Raw genomic sequence first — 21,475 nt, 5'->3', positions numbered from 1 at the left:
TGTCCGGGGCATCAGGAGGACCACCGCCCGGCTAGAACGTCTCCTCCTCGACACCCTCAGCCTCGGGTGGAATCTCAAAGCCCTCCTCAGTTGAGTAGAGAATCGTCTGGATTTGCTTAAGCAGACCCTCATCCTTCTCGAGCTCGGGGTCGGCCTCCATTGCTTGTTGGATCAAGAGTTCGATATCGCGAAGCTTGCTGAAGTAGAAGTCGCGCTCGCGCTCAAGGCCGGTGACAGTCTCCTTGAGGGCAGTGTTCTCCTCGCGAAGCGCAGCAGAGGCAGCTCCCCCTCCAGAGGCGAGAGGAGTACGTGTTCGGGGAGCGGCAGTGTTACTAGCAGCCGGTGCTCTTCGGGCAGTGGTGGCAGCGCGGGAAGCGGGGGCGGCACCAGTGGAAACACCGCCTTGGCCCTTACGGCGAGCAACCGGGTCGTACTCGTGACCAGGGAAGTGCTGGTCCCAGTATTGCTTGACAAACTGGAGGAATTCGAGGTTGTCCTGCATCTTGCACTTGACCAGTGACTCGACGCGGATGGGCTTGTCGATCTGGTGCTTGGCGAACGTGTCTGGCTTGGTTAGCCATGGCAAGGACAGCGTGAAAGCAATCATCTATGGAGGGGGTGGCATGGTGCGGATGTATGACATACTCTGTAATATCTTGAAGTTTTGCAGGTATGCATACTCGGTATTGGCGTTGAACTTGACTCGGCTCATGGGTACATCATCTGCACACTGTTAGGATTAAGGGTATTGATAGGACAAGCAGATTGGAATCCCTACAGAATATGCTGTCAAAGACCTGGCATAATGCTGCTCTGTGCCAAACCATCAGTATATGCGCTTCCAAGTGTCTCGTCTCGAGGCTGTGGCGGCTCGATGCATCGTGAGCGGGAGACGTACCCGGTACCGCATTGTTCGACCTTTGTGATGTTGAGCTGGAGAAGGTTGTTCAACCAGGCGACGAGTTCTTGTCTGCGCGCATGTTTCTGTCAGTTCGTGTTTGTCGTATGGGGCGACGTGCCCCCCAGGGTGACGAGTGTCTGGCAGGAGCCTGAACCCCACTTGGACGGGCGTACCTTGATTCTCCCATGGCGTATATCTAAGTATGGTTGACGGGGACAATGTTGTTGGATGATCGGCGATGGGCTAAGAGCATGCGAGGGTAAGGGGTGTAGAGGCTTGGGGATGGATAGATGGTCGCCGTCGAGATTGCTGTTATTTGTTGATGCGCCCTCGCTCATCGGCCGCTCGACATTTTGGGCTGCTGCCCCACGACCCTTTTAGCGCTCTGTCGGTGCGTCTGGTCACGTGTCTTCCCCTTTCACCTTTATTCTCCATGTACGCTGTCAACCACGCCTTCCTCTCAAACCTCACATGCGCAATACTACTAGAATGCCTTTTCTGATGATGTCTGCAGTGCAAACCTGTGGTGCCATCTGTACATAATATCTACATTCTACATGTATCTATGTACATAGAGATTGATCGCCAGTTCCGCTTGGATCACCTCCGTCTCGTGCACAGTATACTCTGCAAATTTGCTCCTCACCGTCTCTTGGTCGCCAGCCTTGGCATCCCCTGGATGGTTTGCATCAACACCTTTCCTCAGCTTAGAGTTTACGTCGAGGTCTGTACGCTGGTTTTCCACCCAGAGAAGGCTCTCGATCTGGTTCAGACCTTGTGTCTAAGCAACAATCCCATAGTTAACCTCTTAGATCCTAGAGTTGTAGATTCCGAACTCAATAGCGATGGTTGGTGCCGCCCACCGATACTTGAGCCTGGCTATCTGCATGGTCTCGGTCATGTCCGGACGACAATCTTCGTATTAGGGCTCCAAGTGCGCATGGCATTGACTGACTTGGCGATTGCAACGATAATGTCTGCGACGTCCTTGTTCTGTTGTACAACATCATCAGTCTCCAAATGTATGATGATCACTATGGCTGATATCGCATGCAACCACACAGCCGGCTGATTCTTGTTGGCCAGGCCCAACGCCGAAAACTTTAATAGGTCTAGCTGTTGCTGTTGTAACCCCAGGACCTGTGGTTGTTTTCCATCCCAATACTCTTGACCAAATTTATACTCTCTCATTCATGGGGCCGAAGACACTTCCTGGACCAGCAGATCATTTTCGTGATGCTGTCGCCAAAAGGCATCCTAAGAACACCGGATTGTACCGCTCACGACTAGGACGGCAGGACTGTGACGACACTGTTGAAGATGAGAAACGCCAAAGGTGCGATGTCAGCAGCTCCAGACGCGTCGCGCCAAGGTGAGCCCAAAATAGGACGCTGTAGAGGTTGCCTCAGGGCAGACTGGAACCAAAAAAAACCGGCAATTGCTTTGTAGACTACGTTGGCGTTGCTCACGTTGCTCACGTTGCGACAAACTCTAAATTTTGCCGGATGGATAGGATGATGATGTCGGCTGGATGAAAAATCTGTGAGGAGAACGGAGCGTTTTGGAAAGCGCCTGATGGGATCGGAAGAAAAGCGCGGTTCTTGTAAGTAGAATGCGATTGGTAGCAGTAATGTGTAGTGTCACCGAGCGCAACAGGAATGGCCGACGCGAGGTTAAGTGTTCGCGTTATTTGCCGTCATCTTGGAAGAATGCCAGCGGTTGAACAGTCGATCCGGTTGCCGCGGGGTATTCGGCACCGTAGATTGTTTTTATGCAATATTTTATACCCTATGGCATTGTGCGTTCCTTGCAGCACCGCCATACGAAAGTTAATTTCGGACGAATGTCCGCCACGACTCATGGCTAGCCCTGCAGCTGCGGTAAGCTGGTTAGTAACCAGCACCATCCTAGTGTGCTTTCTTTCTAGACTTGGGCAGAAGCAAGTTGGCGAAGAAAAAGGAAATTGGGGAGAAAAGAACCAATTACGAGATGTTTGCAATGATCAAAGCGATCGGCTATGCTACTAAGATGCTGGCGTGCGTACTTGTAAACATGCAAACTCGGTGTAAGTAGTAACATTCTTGCAGACAAGAAAGCAAAGCCGAATTGTTCAAGAAAGCAAGAGAGGATTGGTCTGCGGATGTGGACATGGACCGTTACTTAGTTAACTGCATGCATAGATACTTACGTAGGTTTTCTAGACGAAGCAGGTGGCTAGGTCAGGTGAGATGACCTATAGTTCCAAGGTCGTTGGACTAGTATATAGACGACGACTAGGGTAACGGCGCCAGTCTGCCAGTGACAGCAATAATTCTAGGGCTGACCGAGATAGGGCCGTGGATCATCTCAGCTGAGGCGCTGGGCGGTGCAACGCCCAGTTGTCGATCTGGATGAAGCTCATAGCCGCAATAGGACCGTTTTTTCTTAGCCAAGCTTGGAATGTACATGCGGAAATGTGTACATGTTGGTACACCACCCATTGACAAGGGGACTTGTTTGCGAGAAGAGAAGGTGGTTGTAGCCGTGAGCTGGCGGAGACGTCAGATGTGAGGTGACTTGTGCGCAAAAGCATAACTATGTGCCGAAACGTTTCCCGCATCCACGGTGGAGTCGAGAGTGCAGCGAGCAGCTGCAGGGTGACGCGGCTCGAGAAACAGGATGGACTTTTGGGAGCAGACAGTTGTAAGCTTAGCATGTGTATAGTTGGACTTGGCTGGGTCGAGGTTGAGATAGGCCATCGGCCAAGGGCTGGCGGGACGCCGATGGTGTTGAAAGGGGGGTGGGAACTTGGTGGTGCTGATCGAGGTAGTAGTCGTTGGCAGGCACACCGGAGAAGATCCGACGCCAGATGCAACGGGGAAGGGATGGGGACCAAAAAGCAAGCTATTACTACAGCAAAAGGAGAGCTGGGGGTGCCAATTGGCAAGTGTTGAGGGTAACGGTGCAGGAGTGCAAGACAACGGGTTGGCTGGTGTGATGGTGGTGGTGGTGGTACTACGGACTTGAGACGGTTAGAGGCAGGAGGTGAATGGCGGAGAATGGCGGCCTTTGGCACGGACCATCAACACCAAGAACAGGCGGCGGCGGCAGCCAGCGGCAGGTAGCGCAGAGTGTGTACAGTAAGTAGATAGTGTACGCGCCTATATTGGGATCGGGAGACTATCGATCGGTGACGACGACGGCGGCGGCGATGATGATGATGATGCTAGCGGTGGTGTTTTGAGCCTGACGGTGATGCAAGAACGCGCGGAGTCGATGATAAGAGAGGCGCAGCATCAATGGCGGACTTGGAGACACGGCTCCAAGGCCAAGACGGCGGGTTTGGCTGTTTGGCCTGTGTGGCTGTTTGGCCTGTTTGGCTGTAGTCATCCATCAGTCAGCCCCCAGTCCGCTCTCTCTGCCCAGCCAGCCCAGCCAGGCCCGACCCCCAAACCATCCTAAACCATCCCAAACCATCCCATGCCTCCTCGCTTCGCGCTGCTTCGGGCGTTTTCTTCTTCCAATTGTCCAAAACACCCGCTGTCCCATTGGCCATCCACCCACTTGCCTTGCTTACTTCTTTGGCCCTGCACGCGAGCCACCGCCGGGCGGCAGGGCCAAGTCGCATGGTTCCTTTGACATGACGCGTACCGCCGACATGCTGCTTGTTGTCTTGTTTTCCCTCACCTCTTCTTACACAGCCCGAGCACAAGCTCACGGGTCTCCGCAAAGCCGCCGTCCCCGGCCTGTATCCTCGAATCACAGCCCGCTATGCGTACATCCCCCGGAGCCTGCCCTATACCAAACCGCCCGACCACAGAGTGCAGAGCCTGAGAGCACATGCGTAGCCCCATTCTTTTGTCAGCACTCCCTCTTGGGATCTCTTCGTGTCCCAAATAGCCAGTAATCTCATCAGTGATTATAAGCTCTTGGTTCACGCCCTCCAAAATCACTACAAGACGAAACATCTCTTACCCACCATACACCCAGACCTACTCCACCCACTGGGCCCACCTCTCTCATTGCTTCTTCACATTCAATTGCATCCTTCAAGATCATGAGAGGCTTCACAAGAGCATCAGCCTTTGGCCTCACGGCATTGGGTTCGTACTGCCCATGACCATTCACCTCGACCATTATACTGACCCACTTCAGCATCTTTCGTCTCTGCTCAAGTTGCAAACGTCTGCCCATCCACAGGAGTTTGCTTCAAGCTCAACATTCCCCAGAGCACAGCTTCCTCTGGCTCAGGAGACATCTTCTTCCAGATCCAAGCACCCAGCAGCTATGAGTGGGTTGCACTTGGCCAGGGACGCGGCATGGCCAACTCCAACATATTCGTTGTATACACATCCTCAAGTGGAAACAACGTCACTCTCTCACCCCGACACACCACCAGCTATTCACCTCCAACCTCCAACCGTAACGCTCAAGTCACATTACTCGAGGGCTCTGGTGTATCAAATGGTGTCATGACTGCCAACGTAAAGTGTAGGTCACAATATTAGAATGTGCTCAAAGCAGACCCAAAGAATCTTCTTTGCTAACAGTAAATATAGGCTCAAACTGCAACAGCTGGTCAGGAGGTACCATGGACTTCAAGTCCGGAAGCGGCAACTGGATCTACGCCTTCCAAAACTCCGGCGGACCCAAGAACACCGACGACACTTCAGCCCAAATTAGCCAGCACTCGGACCACAGCGTCTTCAACTGGGACTTTGCTCAAGCCAAGGGCGGTTCTAGCGTCAATCCCCTCATCGCCACCACCTCAACTGGCACCACCACCACCAACAACAACAATGGCAACACTAGCACCGGCAACAACAACTCCGGCATCACAACCATCCGCCCCACCGGCGCCGTCACCAACCGCCGCGAAAAGCTCATTGCCCACGGCGTCCTCTCTGCCTTTGCGTTTGTCATCGTTTTCCCTACTGGCGGTATCGCCATTCGTCTCGTCTCCATGACCGGTATGGTCTGGTTGCACGGCGCATTCCAGATCTTTGGCTACATGATCTACATTGCCGGCGCCGGTCTTGGTATCCACCTCGCCCGCGGTCTCAAGCAGACAAAAGAATACCACGCCATCATCGGTATGATTCTTCTTGGTGTTCTCTTCTTGATGCCCTTCCTCGGATACATGCACCACGTTATGTTCAAGAAGGTCCAGAGCCGCACCATCTGGTCGCACGCTCACCTCTGGGTCGGTCGTATCTTCATCACTCTTGGTATCCTCAACGGTGGCTTTGGACTCCGCCTAGCCCAATGCGCCAACTTGAGCTCGCGCGCTGGCCAAATCGTCTACGGTGTTGTTGCCGGTCTTATCTGGTTGGCATGGGTTGGTGCCATTGTCATTGGCGAGAAGAGGAGGAGCAGCTCGCTTGCCCACTCTGGATCCAAGCTCGCCGATGAGAGGGCCAACTCTGATGGCACTGCTGTCGATATCAATGGTCATTATGGCCACAAGCAGCAACAGTAGGAGATGGACGAGTAGTCACTGTTAAGGACAGCATGCGTTGAGAATTTCATACGATATGGGAGAGTGGTAACTGGCGTAAAGGGTACAATGTATAGAGTGCTTATAATGCAAGATGAATCTTGACAATCTCGACTTCTTCCAGTGTTTGTCTACATGAGTGATGCCAGGAAATCTATTCACCACCACCAATTCGAGACATTTGATCCTTCACTCTTCACTGTCCAAGTATCCAACCATCCTTCATCACTCCCTCCTCTACATTTCAAATAGACCATATGCAACAAAACTTGCTCGCATAATCATATCCCTGCTGGACACATGTTTGTCGCCCAGACGAAAATGATCTCATGATTTTCCCCATGCATCATGTACTTATTATCTTTACCAGGGATATGCCTGATAACATCTCGACCAAAACACCGCAACACTCGTACTCAATTTTGAGTCGCCCACACCCCCTTTTCCGCCAGCACAATAACCATCATCATCACCATCTCCATCTCCGTGCTCAAATCATTCAACACCACGTTTTTTTTTGTTCTTATATAGCCCCGCTAACCCAATATTCCACTCAATCATCTTACTTACTCGCCCCCACCCCCACCCCATTCACCCTCCCCGCCGCCGGCTCCCCCCCAAACCACCCAGCACCTTACTCGCAGCCGTACTAACCTTGAGCACATCCCTGTACGTCAAGCTAATCCTCACGCCCCTGGTACTCACTCCCCCGTTGGCCTCCAGCATCGCCTTATCACCCAGCAAATCCCAATTCGCCACGCTCGCCTCACACATCCCCTCGTCTGTTTCACACTCCGCAATCCCATGCATGACATGCCGGTATGCAGAGCCCGTCGTGACGAGCAGGGATCGCGGTTCCTGGAAGATGCGGGTCGGAAGCGTGCGCGTGGTAATCATAATGTTCGGAGTAATGGGAGTGGGAGTAGCGGGGGAGAGGCTCTTGGCTTCGTCATGACTTTCCTGGGCGTGATTACTGGTGGTTACGTCTGCGTCGTCGGCTGCCGAGGCGGAGGCGGAGGCGGAGGGCTTGGGTAGGATGTCCAGACAGATCGGGGCGCCAAGACTGACGGTTGCGACTACGGGTGCGTACGCGTCGCCGTCTTCATGCGGCATGATGCCCTGGCCGGGCTTGTACTCGTTGACCAGTACATGGTTTGGCTGCTCGTGCGGAGTATGATCGAAGATGCCCAGATCCCGGAAGCGGTCTATAATAGGTGTTGTCAGGTAGATGGGTAAAGGTGATGCCAGTAGCGTATTGTTTTTAGTTAGTGTAGACGGAACCGCTTGGAGGCGACGGTGAGACAGGTACGTCCATCGCTGAGCTGGGATCTGAACACGAGTCAGATCTACAGATTGGTTGAGGATATCGGGTCATAGACATGCAGGATAAAAGTGGACTTTGGGGGTGGGTATGTATGTTGCGGGGTAACAATAAGGCCAATTGATGTCATTACTGCATTCTCGCCGGCTCGCAGCAAATATCTCGGAGTTGACGGAGACTGACCTTTTGTAGGATGGAAGTTTCCTCTTCAACACTAATGAAGTTGGGAATGTAGTAAAAGTCCGGCGGGAGACCAGCAATGCGGAAAGCCTCTACGTTCTGCTTTGCATTGGAATATTCCGAGCCTGGCATTCTGAGTGGACTAGCCTTGAACAGTTAGTGCGGCGGGAGTCTTGGTATAAAATTCCACGGTTGCTGGTTGACTAGAAGACGCGTAGACGAGGTACGTAGTCGCAATCTATCGCACCACTACCGTAACTCCACTAGTCCATCACGTGATTTACAGGACAGGGCCGGTCTCCAATTCATGATATAATTAGACTAGATAGCTTAAAAACAATAATCCAAACCTGTAGTCTATTGTTGAAGTTGAATGTTGCACCCGTGCAATCAATTCAGTAACGGCTCAGGCTCGCAGCCATCTTCGTTGCTTGCGCCATGAATCTAAATCATCTAAACTCCAAGCAATGCATCCAGTTAATAGTAATGAAACCCCTCCCAAAAACTCCTGGGGCGAAACCTACAACCATATGTGTAAAAGTTCAAACATGCACTTGATTGATCCAACAACCGGGCCCGATCCGGCCATGGTCTCAGATCAATACCATCACATACCTCAAACAGTGAACTCAGACATACCCTTCACATCACAGTGCAACCACCAGGGCCACTTCGTGCACGTCGACGACGGCCGATGCCTGTCGCACCTGCGCCGCCTTCTTCTTCATCAGCATGCATCATTTGCGCCTCTCGCGCTCGTCTCCGCCGCCGCCTCGCTCCCGCGCCGCCAACACCAGCTTCTTCATTCATCATCATCCAATCAGCCCACTTACGTTCCAGACGTGCAGCAGCGGCAAAGTCACCTCGCAAGACGCGCTTGGTGTGTTCTTCAACAGTTGGTTGCCAGTTGTGAAAGCATTTGAGCTTGATAATCTCACGTGGATACGTCGGGGTTTTGGAAGCCGATCGGGAGGAAGGACGGGTGATTTCTGCGTTTCGGGAAAGGACTTCGCGAACACCAGTCCACGTGACGTTGGAACAATCGTATGCCTCGATGCGAAGACCCACTTCAGGACGCTCAGAATGTGCAAGACCACGGCCGCTCTTGTTGCGATTGCGCAATCCAGAGGCAGCTTCAGCCAAGACAAGATCAGAAATGCGTGTGTTGTCCATCTCCAGTGACGCGAGTCGAGGGCACGCCTTGAGAACGGGTAGCATACCAGAATCACCTAGGTTCTCGCAATATGAAATGCACAGGTGCTTCAAGTGCGATGCACATGGGGACTCAGCAAGTGTCTTTAGGACTTCATTCGTCAGCGTGTCAATCTCCTCGATATCCAGGTGGGTGAGAACGGGGAGGGTGGGCAGTAAACTTTGCAAGCCATCGTCGGTCAATCCTCCGCACTTGGAGACTTGAAGACCCTCTAGGAACGGGACATTGTTGACCAAGGTCTTTAGGCTAGTATCGGTGATGCTGCGACAGCGGGTAAGGTTCAAGTGCTTAAATTTCCTAGGCGGGACAATTGGTCGGTCAGTGAGAATGTCGATCTCTTGGTCCACGCCTTCGATCAAAGCCGCCAGTGATTCGTCACTAAGACTATCACAGTTCTTCAAGTCAAGTCTTTCCAATGTGTTCCGCTTGAACAGCTCGGCCATGAGATCAACATCGTCCCAGCCTCTTACTTCGCCAGCCCTAATATCCCGTAGTTTCGGACATCCTTCAACCACCTTCTTGAGCCCTCGGTTATCAATGTTGTTGCACCATGAGATATTGAGAACCTCGACCTTGGGACAGTGCCCACCGAGAATCTTCATGGCTGCATTCGTCGCGCCTGCAAGACCAGATAGGTTGACGTGTACGAGACGGCTGTTCTGAAGTAAGAAACAGTGAATTGACGCGCGGTCAATTCGGCAACCTTGTAGTGAAAAGTTCTCCAGGTTCTGGCAAGACTCAATGAAGCCGTCTTTGGCCCAGTGTTCCCTCAGCTGGACACAGCCTCGCAGGTTCAAATCCTTGACGAACGGGCCAGCCGAAGTAATGATATTGACCAAAGCATTGGCTGAAATGTCGCGATAAAACTTGGTGGTATCAAGGTCGCTCCAAAGCTGGCCGTCAAAGCACATGGTGTACCATGATTTACAGACGCGCGAACAGCGCACAACCTCCTTTGGCTCGAGATATCGGAGAATCTGTATACGGATCTCGGCGGGCATTTGCTGCCAAAAGTTGAAGTTGGCCCGTTTCTGCAACTTGCGGACGGGGCGGGAGAAATAGTCGCTCTCAGCCTCGAGCCCGTCTCTTGTGAAGGGCCGGCGGGAGGACGGCAGGGGGACCGACGACGGAGTCTCGGGAGTCTTCATGCGTAGACGGGTTCTCTCGTCCCAGAATGGCGTGCCAGGAGGGCTGTTGGCGACCGAGGTGGGAGCGGTTGAAAAGCCGTTGGATAGCTCGGACGAGTATGAGCTGCCAAATGAGGTACCATAGGGCGAGCCTGGTGAGGCCAGGGAGACACAGGACATTGAAGCCTTGCCTCCGCTTCTCAGGCTCTGCGAGCGGGCCCTGCCAAACCCGGCGAGGCTTGGAGAGGAGCCCATGCGGTGGAGTCCATTGAGCAGGCGCTGCCTCCCTTTCAGCTTGGGCTGCTCCATGGCCATGGGTTCCGTGGGAGGGATGCTGGGTATTGGCTGTATGTCGCTGTGGTCGACGACCACGGCATCGATGGAGACTGGTTCCATGGCGGCGCGTCAACAAGGGATACACGCTGGCCAGCGAGGAGAGGCTTTGGGGAAAAAAAGGGAAAAAAATAAAATAGGAGCGAGCTGAAGCCGGCCCCGGTGGTTGGGCAGGCTGGGCTTCTTTTGATGGGCGCGGATGGCGGAATGCTGACTGGGGGGGAGACTGGAAGGGTCCCGCCACCGTCTAGAAAGGCGGGGGGAGCTGGCCCGTGTATGGCGGGCGTGTCTTATCCGGCTTATCGCAGGTGCACGTCCGCCGACCTGTGAGCCGCCCCAAGCCCGATTGGCCCAGCGCACGTGCACAGCCCACATGCCACCAGCGCACCTCCGATGGGGGGCATTTGGTCGCTTGACCCCCCCAACCCACCGTCGCGTGAGCACAAGATGGCCTTGATGATTCCCATGGCCCTGCCATATCCCGGGAGACGACTGTCTCTATTCCAGTTTGATCCGAGGCCGCGGTTCCCATCTGCCTACCATCCAATCACTCGTCGGCCCTGCGCATGGTAGCATTATGCAGGGTCTCTCCTTGTCTTGGCAACCAGACCAAGTAGAGTAGATTGTGTCTCTGCAGCCGCATATTGCGTGGTTTTATGCATCTGGACGAATAAAGGCGCATCGTTTCTGCGTGTCCGCACAGTGCAGCAAGTGCAAGTCTTGGTACGCTGGTTACAACGGCTTGTTTCTTGAAGGATACCGGAATGCACATCTAATCATTACATACATAGGTATACTACACTGGTAGAAGCTACCAAGCCCTACGCTGCACCGACCTTCTCCTTCAACTGCGCCAAAAACCTGCCATGTGTGCCTCGCCAATTATCCTCGCATTTCCCTTTGACCGTGTTCACCAGCATCCGGTTCGCCTTGATCTCCACATCCTCAACTAGGCTCCACTCTCCCTCTTCCTCACTGGCTCCTTTGTCCCCTTGTCCTAAACTCTCCGTCCTCAAGCACCTCCATGTAGTCTTCTGCGTCAGTCCCAATGGCGCCTTGATGAGCCATAGTATTCCATCCTCCAGGTCCGTCATATGTGCTTCAAATGTCACTTTTGTATCCCACAGCCCAGCTGGAAGCGCATTCATATGGTCTGTTATCTTATATATCTTGGCCTCCGGTGTAGCCGGGTCTGACGGCAGGGTCTCGTGCGACACATATTCGGGGTCGAGGCGAATGAGCAATTCATGGTTATGAAGCTGTTCCACAGCTTGTGCATAGCTTATTGAGCGTGGGAGATGTGTCACGTTGCGCAGGGTCGCCGTAGTATTTAGAGCTGAACTCGTAAGCACAATCGCAAAGCGGTGTGAGCAGACGACTTACAAAACATGGTAGAGAGGTTTTTCAGGGGTATCTAGGATGTTCGAGATGTGCTTCGTGAAAGTAGTTTGGTAGGTGGATGTAAGTACTGTGATTGTTCTACGTATGCCTCGGAGACGAGTTTAGCTGTGCACTGGGCTAGTCGTTGGTCTTATCTGGCAAGAATTGCTTATGAGCAGGGGAAAATAAATACTCGGATGCAAGTCCGACACTTATTAGACAAAGTCAGGTTGGGTCGTGTTGATGCTCTAATGGTTTCATGGCAAACAAGCGACCTGTCTCGACATGTCCCGACGGCAATACTGCAACACTCCAAGATGACATCAGCATGCACTCGAAACACGCATCGTATTCATGGACACTGAGCGGCCACTGCGGAGGGCCGTGATATTCCAGAGTCTGCTAAGCCTCACAAGCTTTGCAAGCTTTTCACTACCATTCTGCCACATGGAGCGTTGCTGCTCGGAGCAACGGATTGCGCTGAATGCGACCGGAGCCCGCGGGGAAATGGTGCATGGTGCACTGACGTTGCGCGTCAGGCCTACCAAACTCCACTATTGTGATAGCAAGAACACAAGAGCTACAAATTAGGCCAACATGCTTTGAAGTGAAAAAGACAAAAAAATCAACATTCTGTCCTTCTACACACCCATTTCACAAAATGGATAATATTCTCACACAAAAGACGCCTATGGGCATGGTAGTTGCTCAGACGGTAGGCATTACAGCGAGCATGTTCTTATTTGGTAAACTGCCCCTCCCCTGGATATATCTCATGCGGGCATGATGAACCTTGGAAATAATGAGACTGAACCAAAGTACAGGAAGTAACACATGCCTCTCCCTTGTCGGTATACACACGGCCATGGAAGCGCCTGCTCCCCTTGCTGTCAAGCAATGGTACTCAATCTTTACCCGAGGCGGAGCAATTGCCCGACCACTTGCTATCCTTTCGGCTCTAGCGACGGGGTGTGTTGCTTACAACCGTGCGTCGCTTGAACATTCTACCAGTTAGGACATGGATCGACTGACGCAGTTGAACAGAAGACCCTAGCTCGACGGCTTTCCGTCTGAACCTTGCTTCTACTATTCTTCTTCCCAGTATTGTACCTTTTACACTGCTCGTCATTGCACCCACAAATGCGAAGCTCATGGCTAAGAAAGAAGAGCTTGAATCCGCCTCGCTGGAAGACAAGGCTGCCGAGGCAAATGCTGCCCAAGCTGAGACGGTGCATGAGCTGATGGATCGGTGGGCCACGCTTAATATGGCGAGAACATTGCTAGTAGGTGTGGGCGCTGTATGTGCTGTGCTTGCAGCAGCAAGCAAGAGGGAGGTCGTGAAATTTGGGGGTTATGGCCATTAAGAGCGGAGCAAACAGGTTATAGAAAAATGAGTAAAAGCAGCAAATGGCAGAGTTCGAATGATTGCGACATGGGTTTAAAGAGTAAATCGAATTCAATCGTATATGCATTTTGTCCTGCGCATCTCATAAGCCATATACAAACGTAATTCTATCGTCGCCCTCTCGAGTAGGCCTTGCAGCTCGCTCGAGCCAACCTGTAAGCCAGTTGAGCAGTCTGATCGACTTGGTTACAGCAGCGGCTCTTTGAAGCCACTGACCCTGTTGTGGTGACGGTCCTCTGCCTTCAAGCCTTTCCAATTCGATTTCATCTTCGGTCCACTCGCGCAGGATCATACTGCGTGCCTCATTCTCCCTTTTTAGTCTTATGTATAATAACACATACCCTGTGGCCGAGAGAGCTACGCAAAATAGCGTCCACCAAAGAGGTACAATGTAGCCGTCATCAGCATACTTTGGCTTGAAGAGAAGAGCCGAGATGACACCAGCCATATTTCCCCAGCCATTAATGCCAAGAAGCATTGCACGTTTGCCCGGTGAAGGTGTATTACCAGATATCCAGGCAACGGTGAGCGGAGATGCCACATAAGTACCCGAGAGGAGAATGACGAGAGCCACATAGCGAGGTATCACCCATGAAATCGGGAACAGTACGACCAAGACCAACCCCAAAGCCATAATGAGCAGGCCAGCGAGGACCGGTTTAAGCCGTATGCGCTGCTTATCGCTATATGTAGCAAACAAGTAGAGTGTGACAGCGCCGCAGAAATGGGGTGGCACAGTAAGCAGATTGACCAAGGCAGGATCCTTGTTCTCGGTCAACGGAGCGAGGACCAGTGGAAGGAAGATAGAAAAGGCATAGACAGGAACAGCAGCAAGAATGTTGCATGCCAGAATGTGCCAGATCTTGGTGTTGAAGATTGCAGATACTACGTCTTGGGGCGTGAGTCCACGGTCGTCGACCAGCTGCTGTCCCTGCACATTTGCGGCAGCCGAGCGCTTCGATGGCTGCAAAAGATCACGAGATTCGTCGTCGTGCCCTTCCTCGGGTTCCAAGTCATCTTTGCGTGTTTCATCTGACGAGTTTTGTATATCTCTGTCCTGGATAACGCGTGTGCAGGCGTACTTGCGCTCTTCGGATGCAAGAAACCAGGCCGTGTCTGCGCTATGTGGTAACCAGAAGTATCCAGCAATAGCGACAACTACGGTGAGGCATCCTTCCAAGAGAAAAAGTACCTGCCAGGGCTTATATCCCGTCTTTGCATCCTGACGGTCTGCGCCAAATTGCGAGAATACCAGGTAGCTTAGCAGCCCCCCAAGAGCACCACCCACGGCTGCCTGGCCATAGAAGAACGACAGGCGTCTCCCGAATTCGAAGCGCGTGTAGAAGAGGGACAGGTAGGTAACGGTAACGGGATAGAAGCCGGCTAGGTATAATGTCAGCTCCTAATGCTGGCGGGACGCACGGGGTGGAATGAGCCCACGTACCTTCGAGGACACCAATGAGTATGCGCAAAGTGTACAGCTGCCACTTGTGTCGTATCCAAGCATGCAGGGCAGTGGAAACGCCCCATACAAGCATGCATGACGGTACCCAAAGTACCATGCCAAATCTCCTTCCCAGGGCGGCGCCAAGCGGCTGTAGACTGACGAAGAAGGCGAAGAAGAGAGCGACGGACGTGTTCAGCGCGTCCTTGTTCAGTCCAACATCTTTGGTAAAGTGGGCAGACTCTGCATTTCCAATCTAGTTGGATATCAGTATGTGTTGTTGTAGTGGATGAGCACATGCATGGGAGCATACATTCGTCTTGTCGAGCGCGTTGAAGAGAAAGAAGAGGGCCAGAAAGGGAAGCAGGAGGAAATCAAGCTTGAGAAGGGTTCTCTTGTGCAGACGCGACTCTATCGTGGGCTGGTCGTCTTGTAGCTCATCCGTCGACATTGCGCTGGCTGTCGCTCGTGAAGCAGGAGCCTCGGTGAGCTCGTATGCCTCGACGTCGGACATTCTGTCGGCTGCCAAGATGAGAACCACGCGGACACATCACAGGGCTGGCAGCATCGGTGAATGTCCATGCAATCTGTAACAAGAAGGTAAGCAGAGAGTTGAGCCATGTTGGACTTGCGGCTCAGGGCCATAATACGGCATATTTAGACAGCCAAGGGCGGTTTTATCGCCGGCGCTGGACCCTGAGGGCTGGCATGACGTTGTCGATTGGGGGGGAGTGCCATCCAGCCCCCCTCTCGTCCAACGGAAACACTCGGATATCTGCCGACAGCATTCAGTCGGTTATCGGTAGTGATTCTACTAGAACCCTGCACTTGTGCCGCTATTGGTATTACTCTTTTGGCGGTTCGACATCTATCAACACCGTCTCGGCCTTTTGATTTGGAGGGAAGGTGCGGTGGATGTGCTGAAGAGTTAACGCCCAAGAAGGGAAGGTGCCCCGCTGTTATCGATAAATACATGTATTCTCCTCTCTATTCCAACATTGTACCTGCATAGGACTACTCTAGGCTCAGCCCATTTGCAGCATGCGACATGTGATCTTCGCTCTTATGAGACTATTGTCTCGTTCGGCACGTCTTGAACCACATACGCAATGGACATCATAAGTGCATCACGTCACCCCATCTCCTCGTCTTGTCCATGGTCTGTTATACATTCACATGTCACTTTTCTCACACTCTTTGTCGGCATACAGCGAGAAACACTGAATCTTGTCATTCTACCTTGTCAAAAACAACATAATTGCTCAGTAAGTATGCCAGATAGAAATGCAGTCCCTCTCCGTGCAATGCCATTGATTTGTCTACAAGCATATTCCCACTACTGGTACATGGACATCCTTGGCTTTCTCTCGCCCTGTATATGTGCCCTTTGCTTCAATTCGACAATCCTCGCTTACAACTTGCTGATGAAGAGGCGGGCAGCGAACAGGCGCACGCGCTGGGGCAGGATGTACTTGGAGAAGACGTAGATGAGCGATGGCAGGAGGATAAAGGCCACGGTGGTCTCGTTGACGAAGAAGAAGGGGATGAGCTGGGGCATGGCAGACTTAAGGACGGTCTATTATCCAATAGTCAGTTTCCCAACACTCCCCGCGCAATCAACTAGGGGCCATTCTCACCATCTGCTGTGGGCTGACCTCGGTCTTCTTGGTCTGGCTGGCGACGAGAGCAGGGCGTGCCATAGCGGCGGGGCGGACAGCCGTGGGGGCGCGGAAGGCAGCCCTGGCAAAGGGACGGAGGAAACGGGCGTTCATGATGGGCTATCTGGGCTGTTGTGGGTCAGCGCGCTGCTGCGGGGGTCCAATGGCGGTGCTGGAGCTTTCCAGAGGGACAGTTAACGCACTGGATCAGGTCTTGCAAGCCCCGGGAGATGAGCGATGATGGCGTTGCGGTCGCGGGAGGTTTCGTGGTGGTGGTGTTGCTGCTGCCGGTCCGCAAAAGCTCGCACAGCTGCTGCCCGGAACATGCCGCGTCCGTGCGCCGAGCTTGGCATCACCACTTTCCATCCCCACACTTGACCTCTCTCTTCTTCACTCTACCAACCAACATGGCCATCGAAAACATCTTGATACTTGGCGTAAGGTAGATGGCGTGCCTGCTGGTTTGTCAAGACCCGCTGACTTGCCTGTAGAACGGAGATCTTTGCCGTTCTATCATCTCCGCTCTATGCTCACGACAGACATTATTGTCTGACGACTGCAACTACAAGATTACTGTACTAACATACCTTTCTCAAACACTTACTCTTCCAATCAATCTGTCCCAATTTCATGTGTCACACAAAACGTCTGATTTTACACCAACCACACTACAGTCAGCTTTCGCCGGCTATGATGTTATCCTAAGCACAATGGCAGGTGGAGACTCGGTCCTACAGATTAGCATAATCAACGCCGTGGTAGCCGCTGGAGTCAAGCGATTCGTTCCTGATGAGTTCAGTCATGATAGTCTGAACAAGCAGCTACAAGCCCGCCTACCCAAGCATGCAGAACGAGCAAAGGTCATTAACCATCTCAAGAACCTGTCAGATACTAGTCCGAGTTTTGAGTGGACGGCAGTCGCTACAGGGTATACACTTGACACCAAAATCGTCAATGGAGACATGGGCCTTGACATGGAATGGCAAAGTGCTACTTTTCATGGCACAGGGATGGAGCTATTTGCGGTGTCCAGCCTAGCAAGAGTAGGCCAGGTTGTAGCTCGAGTGCTTGCCCAGTGGGAACAGACCAAAAACCAATACATCTATGCTGCCGGCGCCATCATATCAGCCAACGACGTCCTGAAGTCTGTCGAAGAGACGACCGGTCAAGAGTTTGCCGTAGGAAATTATGGCGTAGAAGAATGCATCGAAGAGGCGCGGAAGAGGGTCGAAAGAGGCTATCCTGATTCGGGACTTGCTTTGCTCGAGCGGAGTATTCTCTACGATGGCCAGTTGGATGCATCAGCACCTTTTAGGACACACAACGCCAATGATATGCTAGGCCTTGCACCAGAGTTGGCAAACTTCATTGTTATAGAGGCATATCATCACTTGAAGCATCTTGGCAAACCAGGTTGCGCATGTGCAACATAAATCAGTATCTCGAGACCGAATGCCTCTTTGAATTGAACAAAACAAAACTCGAGTCTCGCGCCGCAATGGCTACGAATCTATCACGTCTACCTTGAAGCCTGCAAACCACAGATCTGGTACTGGCGCGGAGGCTCTGAGGTTTGATACTCGTCGAGGATATCAGACCACTTCTCCGGCAGGACGAATAATCAAGGCGTCTCACACCACAATCGAGATCATATCAAGATCAAGTCAGATCTAAATGTCCGTGTGTATCCAGATGGACAAGGGTGTATCAAAATGCTCAGCCTTTCAAACCAACCGTCGACTCGAAAAAAATAATCCACAAAAATAAACCATGTCCATTGGCAAGATGGATTTCCAATGTACGCAATCCCATCTACCAGCCCAGCTCCACGTCGGCATGCTACCCCTAACTCCGTTTTTTTGGGTACGTATCCAGATGACCGGTCGACTTCGTTGCTCGTGCACCTTGCGTTTCAGTGAGTTTTTCCGTGTGTGGTGTCAGATCCTGCTACCCGAAACATGAGGCTGTGTGACGCCAGCGAGGGTGTTTGGCATGCCGAGGCTATCTTACCATGGCTGACTGAGAGTGCTTCTTTCCGGTGGCTGAAGTCGTAGGGCTGGAAGTGGGGGGGTTTTGCGTGGGTAAAATAGATTGGGAGCTACGATTCGCATTCGTTGCCCAACCAGGCGTAGTACTACACCTTGACCACTTTTTGCTGTTCGAAAAGACACTCTAAACAAAACAAAAAGAAGGGCACAGAGAGAAGGACGGTGAGCATTTGGATAATCCTTGGACTTATTGATTCGCTGAAAGCAAGTCTATAACATGAACTGCGAGGGGGAATTTACTCAAGGGCTATGAAGAGTGGCAAGGATTCTCGAGATGAACGACAGAGCCAAAACTAATCTAACTAGATGCTGGGGGGGAAGTCATGACCTCGTGACTACCGCTCGCTGGCGCCAACTCGGCGTAACCAAAACCTAAAGTAACGCTGTATAAACAAGAACGCTCCAGAGAAAAACAAAGAATAAAACCGACTTTGCTAGAAAAACCATGCGCTTGATGCTCGGGGATTACCAAGAACGCCTTCGCCGTTGAGAGTTGTAGGGGTGTTGGGATTGGTATGAGGGAAACGATTTTGCTCAACAAACATTGGAAAACAACAAACGCAAACCAGTAAAGATGGCGCACCGTCGGTCACCTTTCAGTACCACCATGGTAACCTCATATCATACTCGCTATCGAGTTCAATGCGACTGTGGTCGTTCGTATACCAACGAGCTCTGGTTCGCTTACTTGGTGTGCCAAGTCTGGCGTGTACTGATGATTGGGGAAGTTTGGTAGACTTTGTAATGGCGTGGTGAACATGCCAACAACAGACTCTTGCCTAGTGGTTTGATCCATGTGACTCAAGTTTGCCGATGCTATCGTGGGCGTTCGGAGTGATTGCATCGTTGGTGTTGCTGAGGAAGGCGTGGGGTACGCAGCACTGCCTGGATGACACGAACTGCTAGGTCGAGGGGTCGATGTCGGCGTAGACGTTGGCAAAGGCCTACCATATGATTGTAGCGATGCGCTCCCTGGGATTGGAGTGGGAGTGGAATGTCGATGAGAAGTCGAGTCTAGAGAGTCATGCTTGAACGGGTATGGAGATGACGTTGACGAGGCAGATGACGCTGCACGAACTCTCCCGGCTTGCGTTTCTCGACGCCTTTTTGGGCCGTCTTTGACTTTGGGGTGTGTGTGGCACTGCGTTTCAGGTAAGTACAGCTGAAGATTTGTAAAGGCGACCAATTCGACCGAGCGAATCCAATTTGCGGAAGACTTACCTTGTATGCATGACGGAACCATGTTGTTCCCTTTTTCTTGTTGCTTACCAGTGCTATCCATTCTCCGCAGCTTCCGCAAAGCCCTTCCCAGACATCAAGGTTGCCTTCTGTCCTGCGAGTCTCCTGTGGGCCCTGGAATGCTGCGCCGGTAGCTGCGCTAACACCATGCGTAAACGACTTGTCGTACCAGAATGCACTGTTCTTCAGAACTAGCCATCGTCCTGGTTTGCAGAGCCCGCACCAACCTTCACGCTTGTTTCCATGTCCGCGCACCCATCGTGGAGTGTACAAGTCACCCACGAACCGAAGATCTTGCTCGTGCGGGATAAGGTCTGGGTCTGATGGGTTCATATCAGACTCGGGCGGGTTCGAGGCTTCTTCATGTAGCGATGAATATAGGTCCGGCGGATCCGAAAGGTCAGCAAAGTGGGATGAACATCCACCATGGCGGTCTGCATTACTCTGGAGCAGACGGAAAAGACCCTGAGAAGGCAGCGGTCGAGGCACTTCAAGATGGTAGGGTGATTGATCTTGTGCTGCAAAGTATGGTGGGGTGTTGGTATGCTGAGGGTTTGTTTGCGAATACAAGACGTTCTGAGCAGCCATTCCGTAGTTGTTGTATGCGCCCGAAGGGTAGGCTGGCATGGAATGGTGGGGATTCATCCTTGGGCCGTATGGCGTAAAGTGGTTCGGTACTTGGGATACCGTTCGGGCATTGGCGGGGGTTGACGTTGGCGCGTGTCCGGTAGACCATCTCTTGAAACGGCCACTGTCGAGTGTATATGGCGACGACCGTACGTTATTGTGCGGTGCTGGCGAGGCGCGGGAGCGACTTCCGCTTCTCACTACGCCGTCGTACTGAGGACGACATGGTGACGCAAGCGGGGATAGGAGATGGCCCTGGCTTGGTTCTGGGCGGCTCCAGGTGTCATATTCGGAGGGGTATGACACTGGCTCCGAAGTACCCAAGTCCTCGTAAGCTACTGGCTCTGGAAGCACACCACCTGTGCTCGACATTGAGAAAGAAGACTCTGATAGGCGTCGGGTAGTGTTTGGGTTCAAGTTGGCCATGTTGTCATGCTCCTGTTGTGGCATGCCATTGTACTGGCGCAGGTCGATGATGGGTGTGTTCTCGTCATGTCCCATGATGCCGTTGTTGAAGTCGGTGACATCTGGATCCAGGGAGGGAAAGGATTCCAACTCTTCGCACACCTTCTGACCCCATGGACCTGTGGTTGTCAGTACGGCATCTGTACCTGCTCGGTCATGGGTCTTACTTGTGTCGATGACACCCGGAAAGAAATCAGTAGGTGCCAGCGATGTAGGGGGCGCCATGCTGTTGCTGTAGTAGTCGCTGCTTGTGACAGCTGGTTGGGTTACATTCACATCTGTTGGCGCCAGTGAGTGTCCCGAATCCTGTCTACCCACGACGGGACCTCTTGGCGCACCATAGTACGAAGGGTGAGGCTGTGGTACTGCCCAAGACGGTTGTGGTGGCGATGGTCTGGACATTTGCAGTAGGTTCTGTGCATGTTGCTGTTGCTGTCCTTGTGGGGCAAGGCCCCCGTAAGGGTACATCATCTGAGTTCCTGGTGTGGGAGAGGGATGACCCATCGTGTGTTGTCTATTAGGCGATGGCCTGTATCTAAATATCAGGTTGTTTTGCTTAGATGTACATCGCTGGTTGAGTAGTGTTGGATTTGGCTTACTGCTGGACGGTGTGGTAGTTCATCTTGTAGCCAACCAGCTATATACAACAGTCTTGGTG

At 52.4% G+C, this 21,475-nt stretch overlaps 12 protein-coding genes across 12 annotated transcripts; 4 read left to right on the top strand and 8 right to left on the bottom strand.

Moving 5' to 3' along the window:
* Window positions 1-31: 31 nt before the first annotated feature.
* On the bottom strand, window positions 32-1,088 carry COCMIDRAFT_8253 (uncharacterized protein; the record flags this gene model as incomplete). Its single annotated transcript, XM_007693154.1, has 5 exons — window positions 32-564; window positions 646-723; window positions 779-813; window positions 899-970; window positions 1,075-1,088. The coding sequence occupies 5 exons, from the start codon at window positions 1,086-1,088 to the stop codon at window positions 32-34; spliced, it is 732 nt and encodes a 243-aa protein (XP_007691344.1).
* Window positions 1,089-1,223: 135 nt separating this feature from the next.
* Window positions 1,224-1,805, top strand: COCMIDRAFT_46078 (uncharacterized protein; the record flags this gene model as incomplete). Its single annotated transcript, XM_007693175.1, has 3 exons — window positions 1,224-1,292; window positions 1,491-1,724; window positions 1,776-1,805. Coding segments are annotated over 3 exons (333 nt in total), but the record flags the coding sequence as incomplete, so codon positions are not given.
* Window positions 1,806-1,807: 2 nt separating this feature from the next.
* Window positions 1,808-2,002, bottom strand: COCMIDRAFT_72223 (uncharacterized protein; the record flags this gene model as incomplete). Its single annotated transcript, XM_007693174.1, has 1 exon — window positions 1,808-2,002. A coding segment is annotated over one exon (195 nt), but the record flags the coding sequence as incomplete, so codon positions are not given.
* A 2,935-nt stretch (window positions 2,003-4,937) lies between these two features.
* COCMIDRAFT_104368 (iron reductase domain protein) lies at window positions 4,938-6,359 on the top strand (the record flags this gene model as incomplete). Its single annotated transcript, XM_007693173.1, has 3 exons — window positions 4,938-4,983; window positions 5,036-5,371; window positions 5,440-6,359. The coding sequence occupies 3 exons, from the start codon at window positions 4,938-4,940 to the stop codon at window positions 6,357-6,359; spliced, it is 1,302 nt and encodes a 433-aa protein (XP_007691363.1).
* A 609-nt stretch (window positions 6,360-6,968) lies between these two features.
* COCMIDRAFT_104320 (uncharacterized protein) lies at window positions 6,969-8,010 on the bottom strand (the record flags this gene model as incomplete). The annotated part of the gene is made up of 2 exons (XM_007693172.1): window positions 6,969-7,706; window positions 7,882-8,010. The coding sequence occupies 2 exons, from the start codon at window positions 8,008-8,010 to the stop codon at window positions 6,969-6,971; spliced, it is 867 nt and encodes a 288-aa protein (XP_007691362.1).
* Window positions 8,011-8,520: 510 nt separating this feature from the next.
* Window positions 8,521-10,614, bottom strand: COCMIDRAFT_104352 (uncharacterized protein; the record flags this gene model as incomplete). Its single annotated transcript, XM_007693171.1, has 1 exon — window positions 8,521-10,614. One exon carries the CDS (start codon window positions 10,612-10,614, stop codon window positions 8,521-8,523), a length of 2,094 nt encoding a protein of 697 aa, XP_007691361.1.
* A 758-nt stretch (window positions 10,615-11,372) lies between these two features.
* On the bottom strand, window positions 11,373-11,941 carry COCMIDRAFT_8249 (uncharacterized protein; the record flags this gene model as incomplete). The annotated part of the gene is made up of 2 exons (XM_007693153.1): window positions 11,373-11,887; window positions 11,935-11,941. 2 exons carry the CDS (start codon window positions 11,939-11,941, stop codon window positions 11,373-11,375), a joined length of 522 nt encoding a protein of 173 aa, XP_007691343.1.
* Window positions 11,942-12,592: 651 nt separating this feature from the next.
* COCMIDRAFT_39783 (uncharacterized protein) lies at window positions 12,593-13,295 on the top strand (the record flags this gene model as incomplete). The annotated part of the gene is made up of 3 exons (XM_007693166.1): window positions 12,593-12,677; window positions 12,756-12,917; window positions 12,976-13,295. The coding sequence occupies 3 exons, from the start codon at window positions 12,593-12,595 to the stop codon at window positions 13,293-13,295; spliced, it is 567 nt and encodes a 188-aa protein (XP_007691356.1).
* A 123-nt stretch (window positions 13,296-13,418) lies between these two features.
* On the bottom strand, window positions 13,419-15,294 carry COCMIDRAFT_8247 (uncharacterized protein; the record flags this gene model as incomplete). Its single annotated transcript, XM_007693152.1, has 3 exons — window positions 13,419-14,719; window positions 14,781-15,036; window positions 15,094-15,294. 3 exons carry the CDS (start codon window positions 15,292-15,294, stop codon window positions 13,419-13,421), a joined length of 1,758 nt encoding a protein of 585 aa, XP_007691342.1.
* Window positions 15,295-16,191: 897 nt separating this feature from the next.
* Window positions 16,192-16,552, bottom strand: COCMIDRAFT_8246 (uncharacterized protein; the record flags this gene model as incomplete). The annotated part of the gene is made up of 2 exons (XM_007693151.1): window positions 16,192-16,356; window positions 16,418-16,552. The coding sequence occupies 2 exons, from the start codon at window positions 16,550-16,552 to the stop codon at window positions 16,192-16,194; spliced, it is 300 nt and encodes a 99-aa protein (XP_007691341.1).
* Window positions 16,553-16,845: 293 nt separating this feature from the next.
* Window positions 16,846-17,871, top strand: COCMIDRAFT_39780 (uncharacterized protein; the record flags this gene model as incomplete). The annotated part of the gene is made up of 2 exons (XM_007693165.1): window positions 16,846-16,875; window positions 16,930-17,871. The coding sequence occupies 2 exons, from the start codon at window positions 16,846-16,848 to the stop codon at window positions 17,869-17,871; spliced, it is 972 nt and encodes a 323-aa protein (XP_007691355.1).
* Window positions 17,872-19,102: 1,231 nt separating this feature from the next.
* COCMIDRAFT_104304 (uncharacterized protein) lies at window positions 19,103-21,439 on the bottom strand (the record flags this gene model as incomplete). Its single annotated transcript, XM_007693170.1, has 4 exons — window positions 19,103-19,627; window positions 19,708-20,936; window positions 20,985-21,352; window positions 21,417-21,439. The coding sequence occupies 4 exons, from the start codon at window positions 21,437-21,439 to the stop codon at window positions 19,103-19,105; spliced, it is 2,145 nt and encodes a 714-aa protein (XP_007691360.1).
* Between the last annotated feature and the right edge of the window lie 36 nt (window positions 21,440-21,475).

This window comes from Bipolaris oryzae (genome assembly GCF_000523455.1).
Source record: "Bipolaris oryzae ATCC 44560 unplaced genomic scaffold scaffold_154, whole genome shotgun sequence".
In the NCBI taxonomy this organism is placed as follows: domain Eukaryota; kingdom Fungi; phylum Ascomycota; class Dothideomycetes; order Pleosporales; family Pleosporaceae; genus Bipolaris; species Bipolaris oryzae.
The sequence above is the reverse complement of the archived record's forward strand: the minus strand, read 5'-3'. Positions and strand labels throughout refer to the sequence as shown.